At 26.8% G+C, this 19220-nt stretch overlaps 1 protein-coding gene across 4 annotated transcripts in view; it reads left to right on the forward strand.

Moving 5' to 3' along the window:
- Positions 1-19220, forward strand: part of LOC100169530 (ADAMTS-like protein 1) — a 228026-nt gene that overhangs the window by 138860 nt on the left and 69946 nt on the right. For all 4 annotated transcript variants that reach the window (XM_001949080.5, XM_008186382.3, XM_008186381.3 and 1 more), the window contains exon 8: positions 9970-10075. In XM_001949080.5, the coding sequence (XP_001949115.2) occupies positions 9970-10075 (106 nt within the window). The remainder of the gene's footprint in view (positions 1-9969; positions 10076-19220) is intronic.

Consider the following 19220-nt stretch of genomic DNA (forward strand, 5'->3'; position numbering starts at 1 on the left):
ACTCGATTTCTCATGTAGCGATTTCCTTATTTTTTTGTAATTCAAAAACGAATAACTGTAGATACATGAAAATTTTACTGAATGTTTATATTGGCATTTCCTATACACCATACAATTTTGAAAATAATTTTTAGTTTTTTTTTCTATAAATATCAATAAAGTTTTATCTGTTGGGCCAAAAAGTGTAAAAATTTGATACAAAGCTCCTGATATATTGTTACAATATAAGTTGAAAAATATTAAAAATACATAGGCACAATTTTTTTTTATAAGCATTTAAAGATCGAATTTTGACAAAATTTATCAAATTTTAATATGAAATTTTGTAGTTAAAAATTTATAAAATGTTCAACTTTTGTATCTAAGAATTGAAAATTTAAAACAAGATTCCACGTAAGTAATTAATTCTGTTACCAAAAAATCTAAAAAATACATTTACACAGTTTATTTTTATAGTCATTTTAAGTACAATTTTGGACGAAATTACATATTAAAAACCTAGAATAACTATTTTAGTAATTTTGTTGTGATTGTATAATATGATTCTTGGGTATACTTGAAACTTCTAAAGTATACTATTATATATCTATGATAGTATCACGGTTTGTTGTTGATGTATAACGCGTTATAAGTACCTAATAGATATTATGATATGATTAATTTGGAATTTATTATAGGTACCTATTATAGGTCAATTTTTTTTTAATACCATAGACTATAATATAATATTATGTCTAATACATAGACTGATATACCGTCTCCGCTCAGAATCGTTTTTCTTATATACAATGATATTGATATATCATCAATATATATAATATTATATCATTGAATTCAAATTTAATACTGTCCATTATACAGTGACCCACTTGTAACCTACTGTACAGCAGAGCGAAATCCACTTACCCACCTTTTTTTTTTTTTAGTTTAATATTTTTAAAGTGTATATTATTATGATGCAAGTGTTCAATTACATATGATTGATGATAAGGATTGATTCGATGTACTAAATTTTCATCACTAAATTTCAGTGACAATTAATACAATTTGAATTATATGAACAAATATAAACTGTACTTAAAAGGTAATATGAAATAATACAAAAATAGAAGCATAAGAAAGCAAATGTCCATCGTGTGCTTTTTACTATGTAATATGTATACAATATACATTTATGGTATAGTATAGATAGGAAAATTATTTTGCTAATGTAATTGAAAATTATTATTTCAAATCGGAAAATGCAAGTAATAATATTCGTTAAAGACATTTTTAAGCATACATAATATTCTTACTAAAGTTGTAAAAAGTTTCTGGAATAGTAATTTGTAGTATTATACACCTAATAATAGAAAAGCCAATTTTTTTCATACATTAATCTTATACTTATATTCTTGTTCTATTAAAGTTTAATTTTTTTTTTAATCATAATACCTTTTTTATATTAGCTTAGTTATCATTGAGGATATATATAAGTAGTTATTGGTTAGTTATTATTAAAAAAACGTATATTATATAATACATAATATTATGTATGAATAAAAGATGTACACAGATTAAAAATAGTACATCAGAACAGTAAAAAAAAACAAAAAATAGAGTAGTTAGGACTAGAATATGTAAGTTACTTCAAATCATACAAATAAATCTGTTTGGAACTCATTTCTACCAACAGTTATTTTTAAATATGAATTGAGGCACATCAAATCAACACGAGATTAAGCTTTATTTAATTTGTTTAAATAATAAAAATAAATTATAATATTTTAAATCACAATAAGATTTCAATGCATATCAAATTAGTCGTCCAAGGTAACTTAAAAGTCTTATTTTTGTTTATTTATTCACCTGTTCTCTTTTTAATTTTATGGGATTTTTGTGTTCTTCTTAAGTTTTTATAGTAATAGGTCGACCTATTTTAAGTTGCTTTTATTCAAACATAAAAAAAAAAACAATTCGTACAATATGTAATCAATTATGTTTATGTATAATATTGTAAGAGGGTCGAGTGATAAGAAGGCGTAATGAGAAAGTTAACATTTCTAACACTTAATTTAATATTATATATTTATTAGTTAAACAAATCGCGATTCCAGATACGTTCTAGACAGCGAAAAGGGTTATCAAGAAAATTAATTATCATTATAAATTATTATTTAATGTATTTAAAGGCAGGCTATACTTTTTATAAATGGGTTAGTGTTTGAGACTAATTTGGAATGAAAACGTTTGTAATAAAGTTTGACAAGGTCATATCTTTGAGACCTTTGTTTAATGTTGTTAGTTAAACACCATGTGGCACCATTAATTCAATAGGATGATATATTTTGGAATGCTAGGGGTGGACGGATGTTAGATGGATTGGCACGGGCCAACATTTGTATACCATATGACCAAACTGGTCGGATCACAGCTTTGTACTGCTGATGTAGTTTGGGTTTGAGATTTAATCTATGATTTAGAACTGGAAGAATTATATGCAGTCTGAAGTTAGCTATTTTTCTATTTGTTCAAAGGTCCAGTGTTATTCCAAGATATATAGTTTCGTTTTGTAATCGCATATTTATCAAATATTTATCAAGCATAATTTTGGAACATTTACCCGGACGGAGAGTAAGAATACATTAAATGGATTTATTTTCGTTGATTTATTTTTTATCAACAGTTTATAGATTAGGTTCAGATAAGATTAACATTTTCTGCAAGTATTATACTGCTGTATTAATTAATTCCCTTATTAAATTGTATTGTATACTTGAATATTTTAATATAATATGGTCTTTAATTATACTTAAAGATTTCAAAAATAAGAACTTGAATAAATTCATTCTTAAAGAAAAATATAGAAGTGAGCGTGCTTGGGAAATCACCCTGCATACTCAATATATTCCATGTATTTCAATTTTTAATTACCGTACAAAATAAATGAATATATTTAAGTGTATCAATGTATCATTAGTTTTTTATATACTATATGTATCATGTTTTACAGTTAAAGCCATGTACATTTTCATTTAAAATCTATAGTTTTTAATTTAATTCGAAAAAACAAAACTAATGAACTGTTTGGTAATTTTTCAACACTGTTGTAGCACGTTAAGAGGGATGTAATAAAATCACTAAATATAACCAAAATAACTTTTTTATAATATTAAACGCAATGCGGGAAGATGTTTGATCCAAATAATATTATTTTTTCACTCCTATAAAATAAGGACTACCCTTAACATAAATATTATGTAATCAATATGTATTAAAAAAAACATTATTACGTTTGGGGGTGATTAAAGTTGTACATATTATAAACACATTTAAAAAATGTTTTCATATTTATACGTATAGTTATGGAATATAAGTAAGAATTGTAGGTATATTTAAAAAGAAAAGAAGGTTTGGATAATCAATATTACAGTAATTACTACTTACTGCAAAAATAAATTATTATGAATTGCTTATAAACGATAATATTTTTTTCCTTGTACCTTTTGTGTATTATACTATTATTCGTAGGTGCCTATTACAAAATTGTTTTTTAAGACCAATCTTCAAAAAATGTTCACATTTATTTAACATTTGTTTTTAAAATATTTTTATCCTTGAAACACATTTAAAAGAAATGGTGTTTAGCAAAAAAAAAAACACTATCAATCAGCCAGATTAACAATTATTATTCATGATATTTTATAGGTGGGTAGTATTAATCCTGAGAACTGTGCATAAGAGTTTTAAGTCAAATAATAAAATATATTATTTGCTTGCGTATTAATAACCATTATAATAATTAAATAATTTTAGTCTATGATTCGCGTACGACTACTCGGAACAATGATTACTCTAGCAATTAATATATTTTTTTAAATCTAGTAAATATAACATTATTATTTTTTTTTTATGACCTGCTGGTTTAGCACGGTAGGTGGCCTTAGCCTCTAACATGTTCTGAGGTCAAGCATCAGCCGGTCTCGCTATCTACCAGATGGTTTACCACCCGGGTTTTTTAGTGACATATTCTCACCACATATACGCGTGTTTCAAACCGTACCCTCCCCACAATAAAAACCGACTAAAAATAGCTTTCAGGTTAAGGACCGAAATTGTCGAAGACTTAACTAAAAAAAAAAACATTATTTTTTGGTAAATATCTCGTTCAAAAATAATTATTTATTTAAATTATTTATTTATTCTTGCAACTCGCACGTAATCTGTTTTATGCACGGCCATGATTAACAACCTCTAGACGGACTTATTTTGAACTCTTTACGGACATTTTCATAAATATCAACTGACATAAATTTTTATGAGCATTGAAATTCCTATTTTTACAACACTTGATATTCACTGGATTTATCATGTTACGATTTTCTTATTTTGTTGTAATTAAAAAACGAATGACTGTAGATACTTTAAAATTCCACTGAATGTTTATATTAGCATTTTCTATACACGATAAAATTTTGAAAATAATTTGACTCTTTTTGAGCTGTTTAAGGACATTGTCAGTTTTCAATTTTTTTAGTTTTATTTTCTATAAATAAATAAAATTGTATTTGTTGGGTAAAAAACGTTAAAATTTAATGCAAGGTTTCTGATATATTATTACAATAGCAGTTGAAATATATTAAAAATACATATGCACAATTTTTTTTTTATAAGCATTTAATGATCGAATTTTGACGAAATTTATCAAATTTCAAATTGAATAATTATTTTGTAGTTATTATTATTATTCTCGTATGGTTTAATCCAACACTAACACTTATTAGAAATTAGTTAATACTATAGCAACAACAATAAATATCACAATAAGAAATATAAAATATAGATATAAAATTTTGATAGGAAAAACATAAAACAGTAGAAGTATTAGTTATAGTTAGTTAAATATAAGATAATATAAAAATATATATAAGAGCAACCGGATGGTGAGTCGGGATATTATTTGTGCGGTCTTAGACTCTAATGTCCAGATTGGTCAACCATTCTGTTGCTGCTGCTGTGACCTTGTGGAGGTGTTTCATTTCGCCTGGTAAGTTGCGTACTGGACATTCTTCCACGATGTGATTGGCTGTCTGATTGTCGTGTCCGCAGTCGCATTATGGTGTATCCTTAAGTCCCCATTTATACAGCATATTTCCCGTTTTTCCGTGGCCAGTCCTAAGTCTATTTAAGGTCACCCATTCTTTTCGAGGTAGTTGGAACCCCGGGGGCCTTTCCGTAGATGATACTAAATTTGTCAGGGTTATCTTGGGTATTTTGTAGTTAAAAATTTATAAAATGTTCAACTTTTATACCTAAGAATTGAAAATTTAAAACAAGATTCCACGTAGGTAAGTAGTTAATTCTGAAACCAAAAAATCTAAAAAATACATAAGAACAGTTTATTTTTATAGTCATTTTAAGTTTGAATTTGGACGAAATTACATGTTAAAAAACCTAGAATAACTATTTTAGTTATTTTGTTGTGATTGTATAATATTAATCGTAGGTACTTGAAACTTCTAAAGTATACTATTATATATCTATGATAGTATCACGGTTTGTTGTTGATGTATAACGCGTTATAAGTACCTACCTAATGGATATTGTGATATTCCTGTGTATATTATAGGTCAATTTTTTTTTAATACCATAGATATAAGTATATAATATGTCTTATGCCTAGACCGACATACCGTCTCCGCTCAGAATCTTTTTCTTATACAATGATATTAAATCATTGAATTCAAATTTAATACTATCCATTATACAGTGGCCCACTTGTAACCTACTGTACAGCATAGCGACATCCACTTTCCCACCTTTTTTAAATTTATATTTACAATGTATGTCAATTAATTATTACCGGATTTGACGTGTTATCAACAAAATACCTAATGTCCAAATCTAATCTAATAACTAATAAGTAATAATCAAACTAATCAATAAATTTCGATGAACATTTTACAGAAACTTTTAAAAATAAAAATAAAACTATGACATAAGCCAAGGAGGGGGGGGTGGGGTCCACCCCCCTGGGTTCGCCACTGTATCATTACAACAATTATTATTGGCGATGGTCATGTCTGGTTTTCCGTCCTGTGATTATGGGACATTAAGGTTTCTCGTCTTACACCGCAGACGCAGACGATTTCCGTTAAAATGCGTTTTCTCGTTAATCGAAAGACAAAATCGACGCGATGTTCACGTCCAGTCAGACACAGCCATCGTATATCACACGAGTTAATATTGTTATTTGCAGATTTCGTCTAGAAAATGTGCTTAAGAACTGTAGACGTTTTTCTCTCCGAGATCATATCTCGGTGTCGGTGCAATACTACACTGGAATATTATATTGCCCGTTACTCGATGGTATTACGTCGTCGAAACGGTCTTTTTCAAGTCTGAGCCGTATTATAATAATAATATAGTGTTTACACCGTATACCCACCATAGATCGATGTTGTCGTTCACGATCGTAATCATCGTAAATTGTTATTTATATAAAGTCACGTTATACATAATATACATATTTTTAATAGTAAAAAATATAATACCTAACTGCAAGTTTATCGTAACGTTTCATTTATATAAAGTCACGTTACATACGTAATATTAGCGATAACGGGTTAGTCTGGCCATCAAAGGGTACAGGCAGGATTTGTGTTTAGGGGCACATAAGTTGTTATAAAATCATATGCGTACGATTTCAAATTATAATTTATAACTTTTATATTATTATATTTATTGGTTATCCAACTTTATAAATTAACAACATCATTTTTTACTTAATTAGTTCAAAGTTAATTAAAATCTTTATTTAATTTAAAATTGTAAAAATTTGACTCCTTAATCATTGTCTTTGAAATATATATAATATTTACAATATATATTATCTATCCTTAAAATTATCTTAGTAAATATTAAACTAAAAGTCTTGACATTTATCTTGATGACTTTTCTATATTAACAATCAGCAAAAAGTAAAATAAGCTCTATAAAATGTCCGTGATTTTGAGTTTGATTCAATAAGTAATAACGAATAAGCACCTTCTTCTTTTCTTTTGTAAGAAATACCTTGTGTGTACCAATAAATATGATTGAATCAATTAATAGTTTTAGAATGTCTTTGTGAGTTTCAACTTCTTTGGTTTGTTAAGACATACGTAACATTCCGATTTATAAGAGTACCAACATAATTATTAGAAATTACACGTAACACGACTAAAGCAGTATTTTCATGAGTTTAAGACTTTTCATGTCTTTCAAGTTTCAATGCCATGGTAAAGACTTTTATGTTTCTTCATACAATATGTTTAAATAAACTAACAAATTTAGATTCTTGTCCAAAAGTTATTGAAAATGCCATGCAACTTAAGTAATAAATAGATCGTCTTTCAACATCATATCATTGGAAAAATACATAAATTCTTTGTTGGTCTGCCGCCAGTCAGTTACTTTTAATAATTTAGCTATATTAACTGATTTGTATTTTTATGCTCATAATATTTTATAATATACAATTATTTATCGATACATAATATATTTTGTGTTTTGGTAAAAAAAAAAAAGAATAGGGGCCAGGGCAGTGATTCTACCTAACTGCCTTTACCCTGCCAACACTAATTTAACAATATAAATAATACGCAGGAACAGTGAGGATTCTGATAACGTTTTTACCAGCCGACAACCTCTTACTGTACTCGTAACTTTTTATATCGTTTCGCTCCATCATCATATTACTATCATCTTTGTAAAAGAAAAAAATACGTATTCAACTACTTACGTAAGTTCGGAGATGCCCAATTGCAACCCAAAATCAAATATTCCTAAATGCGTCCTAACACAGATTATTTCTAAGATCACATTAGTTAAATAGAGTAAATAATAGTTTTGTTCATCACATAAAATATTTTCACAATTTCAAAAATAATATTTGATAGGAATAAATGATGTTTCCATTCTGTTTTCAATGATTGTGAAAAAAAAACCAATCGTTTACTCGATAACACACCAATATAATATGTGCTTTAAAACTACAGCTATAAACTAAATATTTTTAGCTAAAAAATTATATACTGTTATACGACAATTATTGAAAAAAAATTGAAAATTTCTTATTCATATAAATAGCTCAAAAAGTGTAAAAATATTTTGAGAAATATACCATGTAAAATATACCATATATCCTAATGTGAAAATTTCACGAATTCACAATAATTCTTTTAATAATAAATTATAGCAAAATAATAAAATGGATTTTGTCAAAAACTGGTTTTGTGTAAAGATTTACTTTCTCCCCTAATTTATTTTTCGTGCTTCTGAATTTATTATTAAGAGTATTGGGATTTTTTAAATTTTTTCCTCAAAAGTAACAATGAGATTCACTCTCCTTTCAGAAAAAAAATAATAAGTTGAGAATCAAAAAAACCCCCCAAAAAAACATCATATAATCAATACATTCTTCACAACTATTTCACATCTAAAAAATTAAGAAAAATAAATCTACTAAAATTCAATTATTAGAATATAAAATAAAGTAAACAATTGTTTTTTTTTTTGTTAATTTGGGAAGTGTTATTTTCCATATTATAATATGTAATAATTATAATTTTATTTAGTACGTACATTATCATACCAATCTAAAATTCACGGATGTCTTCGTTTATATTAAAATTACAATATAAGACACATTCGGAATTATTTTTTTAGATTTAATAACCTCGGAAAACAGTAGGTATTACCTACCCATTTGGTTGGGTCGTACTACAATAAACCGAGTAAACACTACGTATTTTTTTTTTTACCCGATAAACCGTTCGATTTTTGAATGGTACAGCGTATCTTATGCATGTAAATTAAAATATGAGTGCAAATGCACTAATCGGTACTTTCCTGTTTATCAAAAGCTCAAAGAAAAATGCTTCTTTTAATTGACAAAGTTTTACTGCAAACTCGAACGTCGTGTGCAGATATTGTTTTACTATATTATGATTTGTCATAACTTTTAATGAGATATTTTATCGTATCGAAATAACGAACAAGTCTGGCGAACACTTTTCGCGTTGTTTTTACCAGGAGATAGCAGTTAACACAGCGAGTATTTTCAAAAACAAAAAACCGAACGTATTCGAGTATATAATTTTTTTTTATTCTTATGTTTATACCATAATACCATTTTTGCAGAGGCGTGGAAAACGATTCTTACACATCAAACTTTTTGGTTTGTATTTGTAACTGTTTATCAAATGTGAAATTGTTTTCCGATTTGTTTCTAAAGTAAATAAAAGTTAAGGCCGAACAAATAACGAATAGCGCTTGTTATCCATAATATTAGTTGAACAGAGTAAATAATGGTTTTGTTTATATTAACGATTTTATTTTCGACATTTCAAGATTATTGCTTGATAGGAGTAAATAATTTTTTCATATTTTTGTTTTTAATGATTGCGGAAAAAATAATCGTTCGTCGCCCGATAACACACCGATATATGAGTTTTCAAACTATAATTTTAGACTTAATATTTTTAACTTACTAATAATAATATGATAATAAAATTATGTTATAGTACCTATGGCTATTTCACTTACCGCAGTTTTGATAAATATATATTTCCAACTTAACATCATCATATTATTATAATCATTTACAATATCAATTTGAACAACATTAAAAATGTATTTATTTAGAAAGATTATTATATAAACACAGTAAAATTATTGTTTTAGACGGGCATTTGAATATATTTTGAATTACGCTCGTAATTATTTAATGCCTACTTGTTATGCGAACCTTTAACGGATGATACATACATATACATAATATGAACTACATATTAAATACATGCACGTATAGTCATTAAAGTTTCATGTGTATTAAAATATTTTTATTTTTTCGTTAATTTAACTCGCGCGCAACGCTAACCCTCTGCATATTGTATTATGATACTTGTATTTTTTTTTAATATTTATTATTATTATTTTTTTGTTTAGGTGGGTGGCTGACGACAACTGGAGTCCCTGTAGCAAAACATGTGGAGGCGGAATAAGGGTACGACACGTTTATTGTGTGGAAGAAACAAATGGCACTAGAACAAAGGTAATGAGAATTGAATTAAAAATCAAATTAAACTGGTAATATAATTACGAATGGTTTCAATGCAGTGGTTTTTTTTATTTTAATTCCACCTCGAAAGCTAAAGCTGGTCATGAAAATCTCGTCGGTAATTAAACGTTTTTCGTGGTTGCTGAACAGACATGACGTATTATGTATACATTGTACTCATATTATAAGACCCATACGCATAGTAATATTGCAGTTCTGAATTGATCGATTGGTTATATTATATACGCAGTTCTACGTTTTCTAATAGAAAACTGCATTTATCACAGCGTAGATTTTTTCTGACTAAAAATATTGACGTCTGATAATATTTAAAAACATTGAACTATTATATTATCTATGTAGTATGTACATCAAAATAGACTCTGACATTATTCATATCGTACCAAAAAATACTATGAAAGTGACATTTTAACAGCCAATTTATATCACAAGTTACGAAGACAATTGCTTAATATAAATGCTTGTTGGGTATTTATTTTTTTCTGTTTTATGTATTTAATTATATTTACTACCTATTGAGTTTTATTTACGGGCTAAGCTCTGGGAACAAAAATGCTCTATACAAGTTAGATTTAAATACAATGCCAATATTAAGAACAACAAATTGTTAATAAGAGTATGTTATACTATATATATTTGAAACAAATCTTGACAAAAATAACATTAGTAAATTTTAAAGGTGTTCTGAATAATACCTATAGATACATTAAGCATCTCAAATTACATTTGAATAGGGTGATATAAAAAAAAAAACAAATGAATAAGGAAAATATTCATATCATAATATGATTTTTATATAATTATTATTACTCAATACTCATATTATTTATTCATCTCAATCGAGTTTTACATTAAATCTTACACAAAAGACACATTATTGCTTTTTACATTTATTTTATAAGTAAATACATAAAATTAAAAAAAACATATTATAAGGTTAGTAACGAAAACAAATAGTTAATAATCTATAAATTTAATCTTCATTATTCAAATGAGTAATTTTTTTTAATAAAACGTTTTTTCCTACAATTCTTACAAATTATTAGTTTTATTTATATACAGCGTCTATACTCTATACCTATTAAAACTGACTAACAAGTGAAGGTTTATGTATTATAATATTTGTGTTGTTACTTTTTTAAATCTTAGTTTTTTTTTTAAAGTTATGTTTTGTTATATACAATTTGCGATCGTAGAAAGCTGCTTTGTAATATACATACCTATTATTTTAACCAAATGAACATCAGGCCGATGAAAATGTAACCCCACCCTAAGAAAAACTTAAATAACGCCTTTGAATTAGGTTAAGTTAGTTTAGTTAATATTTATAAATATATGAGTATATAACGGTGGCATAATAGTGACAGTTATTTTAAATATGATCGACCTTATATTTCTTGTAAAATGTTGTTAAGGAGATGACTTTTTTGAAAATCCTTATCTAAGTACTTACTTAGTTGTTTCCGAGTTAACAAACTTTAAGTACTAAGGATAAGTTTCCTTAGTAATTGGTTCAGAAATAAATATTGGTAGATTTCGTGATTTCTAATTTATATTATTAATTTTTAAACATTTAAAATTGCAAAAATTGTCTATGTATGTATTTAATTGTATAATATATAGGTACCTAGGAAAGTACTAGGGTAAATATTACATCAGAATATCGGATATCGTGATATCAATGAAACAATAATAACGCGTTTGTAATAATTTACTATTGTTAATATTCTATTATTGTGTTACACTCATCGCGGGAATATCTCGACGATATTATTAAGTCACGGATTAACTACGCTGAATATATATTGCAGATTTTATCAACAATCCATATAAATAATTTCACTGTCATTTACAACAATAGCTACGACCTGCGTAATATATATATTATTATGTACACATCCGAAACCAATAAAGTTTCATAAATATTCGTAATAATAATAATATGATTTAATATTATATTGTGTTATTGACTGTTATACATCAATAGGTAAGTAATTCAAATAATAAGTAATAAAAAATAATAATTCGTCGTCAAACCAGACGCGTGGGTTGAATGTAATAACTATATTATTATAAGTAGGTAGCATTTTACACTCATAATATATTAATATGTCATAATAATATAATTATATTATGTTGTATTACTGTTCATAAAAATTAAATAACTTAATATTCATATTGTACCTACGCGTACTTAACATACATTACCCACCGTTGTATGGAGGAAAAGCAGTCATCGTAGTAATAATAATTTAACAGATTTTCTGCGCTGTGCTAATTTCAAAATAAGCTATTGAAGTGTGTAGTGTCATCCGATCATAATACTATAAACTTCCCCTAACATTAATTTATACGATTATTACAATGACGTAATACTATTAAAATGGTTATAATAGTAATAAATCATAAAGTATATTTTAGTACTAATAACCTATAAATATGATTTTGTAATGTTAACGCGTAACAGCCATGTACTATTATAATATTAACCATTAAACGGGTGCAGTCTACGAAGGCGTTTAATATATAATATGAATACCTTTACATTCAGATAATGTAGGCTGTGCCTCCGAAGATGAGAATTTCAGCAGACCATAACTATACGATTTGATTTTACACCTTAATACTTGCTAGATTTTAGTACTTTTTTTGTTATTTTTATTAGAAACGTCCTTCTAGTAACAATATGGTAAACGTCGGCATATCCACCCAACATTTTCAAAAAGCAAGGTATTATATAATTCTATACAGGGTTATTAACCAAGCAGGTCACCCACATGTTTCTTTTAATGAATTTATTCAAATTCTGATATTTAGAATAAAAAAAAATATAAAAACATGTCGAATACCTAGATTTTTATACCATTTAAGAAGTGTCCTGTGACGATACAAACTTTTTGTTTTCAAATGAGAATTACTTGTTCTTTCATATACATTGAGCATCGAATTACTTTTTTTGAAACTCTTACGTATCTAAATCGTAACTAGGACGAGCAGTTCTAAGTTTTATATCTTTTTTTTACGAAGGATAACTTGCCTATGTTCATGGGTTTGGAAGCTAATATGGAAGCTATGGCGATTCAAAACTTTTAGTAATTAATATAAATTTATCAAAATGTCATAATTTGTAAAAATTATCTGTATATCAAATATAATACTAGATCCAACATTACATAATATATTCCATATAATTTTAAAATAATTTTCAAGAACTGCAATTAATAGTAGATATATACATTTTAATAAAAAAAACTGCCCGTTCGAATAATTTGTATTTAGATGCGTCGAAATTATCAAAAAAATCAGTTGCTTTATAGTTTTCAATAAAAAATATTGATATTTCTTTAAAGAAAATAAGTTTCTAAAACTCCGCAGGACACTTAAATGGGAGGTATAAAAAATTGAAATAATTAAAAATATGTTCCTTAAGACATTTTTAAAATGTAAAAAAAATTGAGCCGAGCATGTTTGTTGAATTGCTAATAATATTAAATTATTGTTATTGTGTAGCATAAAGCAGCTGTAATAGTAAATAGTTATTGAAAAAGTAAACGGTCGTTGTCTATTATTGTAATCGTGATCGATACGTTAGGAATGTTATACATTTTAATATTATAATAATGTTCGTGTGCGCGACGATTGACGTCACTAATGTCTGATGTGAAATATTTCGAATTCCGAGCAAATCGAGCTGAGCCTTCGAATTTCGTCGACGATGACTTTCGCAGGAGTGAGTGTATTCCTATTTACGAACGTTGTATTTATATTATTATCTAAAAATGTATACCCGACGGTTGAAAGCTGGTCGAAAATCGACTATAATGTAAACAAAGAGATGTCACGTTACTTCGTGACAAACGGAAACACTATATACATTAACCAACCATTGTAATACATTGCATTACATATGGTTTTTGGATTTATAAACCGAAAACCGAAAATCAGACGAAACCCACCGAAATACGTTATCATTACAAATCATAGTACGACCACCAATACAGTGTTGGCGACAATGGGCAATATCGAATCAAATTATTTCTACAGGTATAATAATGTAGCTGTGACAATGAGGTTTTATATTTTCCTCAACCTTAAGATACCAGATTAGTTAAAATATGATTAAAGTAACCCGGCGTTTTAGATAGGCAATATAGGTACACCACTGCCTAGAATCCATTTTTCGTAGGTCTCGTGTTAGTGTGTTACAGCGTATTCTTTGTTTATTATTTTTTTTTAAGAATTAAACTTAAAAAAAATGAAATTATTACACAGCCTTTTGATAGGTTATTCTACAGGTGAATATCACTGAAGCATAGTCGTTTTGTTGGTTTAGACATGTTGTACGTCGAGTTACGTCAAAATAAATTATTGAAAACGTTTTACTCTGATAAATATAAGTAATAAAAATGTAAACGTAATTAAAACAGATAACGAAAACAAAACAATATGGACTATCAAAACATGGCGTTAAATGAGAAATAAAAATATGATTGATCGAAAAATAACAATATAATCAAAATCTGTTTGAAATATGTTTGAAAACGCATTACTATAGCCAAAATATATATGTATATATATATTTGTTTATCGTATATTTGTATTTGTATACAGAACTTTTTTATTCAGTTAAAGATGGTGAAAAATAATGCTAAGTATAATTCCTGTTTATTTTTATATAATATTATTCGGAAATTCTTCATTGAAAAAAATGCTGTGACCAATCAAAATTATGATTATTAATTTAGCAGGGAACTATTATGAATGTCTGTTTAAAGTAAAATCAAAGAAGGGCTGTGACTTGTTAGTAATTAAAATTGATGGAGAGGTTAAATGAAACGGTACTTATAAAAAAAAACGTAACAATATAAATTAATACAATCATAACATTAAACATTAAACGCAAAAGCAAAGTAACTTTAAAAATCTCGAAAACTTTAAACGGTTTAAACACAAAATTTAAATAACGTTTAAATATTCTAAATAACATTATACGTAAAAGTATGGAACGTTTTAATTCTTAGTAACATTAAAATAGAATAAAATATTTTTTTTCAAATCCAAGTATTGATCAAAATAAGATACATGTATAACTATTATAAATTAGCATATAGCATAATATTATATATCTACAAGGAATAAGGGCTGAAAGATACATTTTACGTTATATCAAAGTTTAGTAAAAATCAATAATTTTAAGTTCTACCACACAGTTTAAATTTTCTTAAAATAGTACTGAATTTGATAATCAATTTCTGCTATAATACCACTCAGATATAAACGCTGATACGTACTAACTCTTTTAGCTGTGGGGTTTTTTTTGTCACTCATTGTGCTCGTAGTTACATTATTACAACCTATCTTCCCAAAGAAGATTTACAATTTGACAGGCTGATCGCTGAACAGTAAACACCACCCGATATTATACCTATATAATATAACCGTTGCAACACCTACCTCCCAATCACTTTTTTCATTTTATGACATGATATGTATAAAGGGATTGAGAAAATGGCTAAGAATTTTTGGTTCACCACTTACCACTTCACCATCAGTTTCATTTTGTAGGTTAATTTCGATATTATACCTAAATGATTTTTACATATATAATTTGTTCAATATTAATTTATATACGAAGATTTTGAAAGTTTAAAATCACAAATATTAGTGGTCTTTACTCTTTATATTAGAAAAACTACCTATTCGAAAGAGTTTTGAACAAACATGAAAAGTAAACACTACTCGCGACAAACAAACGTGAAAATTAATACATAGGTATACATTTTTTTCTTTGCAGATCTGTAAGTTGCAGGTAACAGCTGCTGTGCACTAGCATGACTTGCAAAAATCATAATGTAATAAATCATAAATATAATAATATATTTGTATATTTTTTTTTTTTTTTTTGATAACTCAAAAAATGGACGTATCTCGTGTACTCGTGTGGTTACTCTAGTAAATTAGCCTTCGGTACAATACCTATATTAAATACAATCATATTATGGAATAACGCGCTCAAGCGTGTGTTAAGAACATAATACCTACGATATTATAAGGACCAAATGAGTATATTATTCTGTAACGCCTGCAACTATACATATAACAACAATATCGTAGGCGGGATGGCTCGTAGGAGAGTCGTTGGGTGTTGTGAGAGGAGGGTGGAGTGCCGCGCGTGGCGGCGAAAGCGTTCCAAAAATTCGAGATGGAGGCCAAAAAGTTACGTTCCCACGGCGGTCGTTATCGAACTCACCCCGCACAGAGTCTGTAGTAAGCGCGTCCGTCCGTATACTTCTATCATATGTGTGTGTATGTGTATGTGTAGTTATATACTTATATAATATATATATTGCTGTAATTTATAGGCACAAATAATAATTATATATATTATATACTGGGTGATTCACCAAGCCTGATCACAGACATTTTTTCTTTAGTAATTAATTTATTCAAATTCTGTTTGTTGAGATTTTTAATCATAAAGACCAAATTTCAAAACTCTTGTGATTTTCATACATCTCAAGTGGCTATAAAGACTTCTGATTTTCTAATGAAAACCCTACTTTTTTGCTGGAAATAATTACTATTTAGTAGATTATGTTTTTGAAAGTTGTTGATGTACCTAATTCAAAATCCAAACAAGTTCTCAGTTATTATAACGTTTATACTAAGGATAAGAAATAAAAGTCCTAAAAAATGGTTTTTTAAAAAATATTAAATTGAATAATATGTAATATTGGGTCAAGTATTTATTTTACTTTGACCACTTTGACGATTTATAAATGTAGATAGATTAATATTAGTTACTAAAATGTTCATATCATAGGTTTACCCCTATATCTTCAGAACCCGTTATGGAAGATATAGGGTTAATCTATATTACCATTGGTACACAAATTTAAATAACTCAAAAACTTCTCGTTTAAATTTTTATTTTAATACTACGTATTTTTAAGATTTTGAAAAAAATTATATTGTGTCTTTAAGTAGGTATATTCAAAAAATCTAAATATTGGAGAAAAATATAGTTGTGCATGATTAGAATTATTCTGGATATGGTATATATACCTATATTATCGTATATTATGCGTTTTATTGTAGGCTGGAGTGTCTAATATTCTGCTTATAAATTTGGTCAAATTTTGACCCCAGATAAAGAAAACTTGATAGAAAACCTAAGGTGGACATTTTGTTAAAGCTGATCACGCTTATAGATAAATTATGTTTACATGGTATAAAAAACAACAAAATTTAATAATTTTTGTTTTTTTTTTTTTTTGAAATAAATATCTTCCTCAAAATATTGATATATTTAAATTTAATAAATAAATATTACATTACTACTGTGGTTAGCCTTGAGTCAATATAAAGTTGCTTTTTCAGGTCTAATTTATAAAATCAGCTTTCATTATAAATCTGTATTCTCATATTTTGGTTGATAGCTTAAATAATTTTAATTCATATAAAGGCTTAAATTATTTAACCATTAGAAGCAAACTTAAGTTATATTACGAAATAAATTTAAAATGATTTCTTGCTTATAATTTTATTCATTTATTTATTTATTTTATTTTATTTATGTTGTATATCAACGGGTATATACCCTTTTACAAATTATATAAAGAAAACATATCAGATAAAAACTAAATAAGTGTAGTAAAACCTAACAAAAACAAATAAAATAATATAAAAATAACTCTGAAATAAAAGTAATAATTAATATATAAAATTATAGTTACATTATAAACATTTTTTTTTTTCATAATTATTATCAATCAATATTTTTTAATAATAACATCGATTTAGATTTAAAACAATTGCGAGAGAGAAAAAATATATCTAAATGTATACAAATTTTATTAGCTAAAATTAAAGCTCAAGGGAAAAAAGAATTGGTACCACTATTTGTTTTAAAATGAGGAACTAAAAATAAATCTGAATTACGTGTAATTAGACATGGAATTCGAAAGCTGACTTCCCACAACAATTCAGGACACACAATATTGTAATTAATAAGATCATAGACAAACATAATATTAGTTAATTTCCGTCTAAGTGAAAGAGAAACAAGGCCAATATAATCTTGAGTTAGATGGAGAGAGTCCCTAGATAATGGAATATTTGACAAGTATGAAATCCTTTTTAAACATTTATATTGTACATTGTCCAAATCATTTATATATGTCAAGTATTTGCATAACTAGATTACGGAGCCGAAATCAAGATTGGATCTAACTAAAGATGTATACAAGGTTTTTAAGCATAACGGATTTTTAAAATCTTTAGTATTTCTATTAATAAAGCCTAACATCTTAAACGATTTATAAATTATCATATTATGGTTCGTTTTAAAAGAAAGATCACTTTCAAAATAAATACCAAGATCTTTGATTACATTTACTCTAGTGAGAGAACACATTTCAATATTGTAGTTAAAAAAGATAGGATATTTTTACGTGTAAATGTTATCGTATGACATTTATCAATATTTAACGGTAATAAATTTAATTTACTCCATAAATGAAATTTATTAAGATTATACTGAAGAGATTCAGCATCATTTAAAGAATTAACTGTACAGAAAATCTTCGCATCATCCGCAAATAATAAAATGTTTATAGAACAATCAAGGACTAGTGGGAGATCATTAATAAAAAGGTGGGTAAATGGATGTCGCTCTGCTGTACAGTAGGTTACAAGTGGGTCACTGTATAATGGATAGTATTAAATTTGAATTCAATGATATAATATCACTGTATAAGAAAAACGATTCTGAGCGGAGACGGTTTGTCAGTCTAGATATTAGACATACATATTATAGGTATACTTATCAATAGTATTATTAATAATTCTCAAATTAATCATATCACAATATCCATTAGGTAACGCGTTATACATCAACAACAAACCGTGATACTATCATAGCTATATAATAGTATACTTTAGAAGTTTCAAGTACCCACAAATAATATTATACAATCACAACAAAATAACTAAAATAGTTATTCCAGGTTTTTTAATATGTAATTTCGTCTAAATTTGAAATTAAAAATGACTATAAAAATAAATTGTACTTATGTATTTTTTAGATTTTTTGGTAACAGAATTAAATACTTCCATG

The sequence above is a fragment of the Acyrthosiphon pisum genome, chromosome A1, assembly GCF_005508785.2.
Source record: "Acyrthosiphon pisum isolate AL4f chromosome A1, pea_aphid_22Mar2018_4r6ur, whole genome shotgun sequence".
Taxonomy (NCBI): Eukaryota; Metazoa; Arthropoda; class Insecta; order Hemiptera; family Aphididae; genus Acyrthosiphon; species Acyrthosiphon pisum.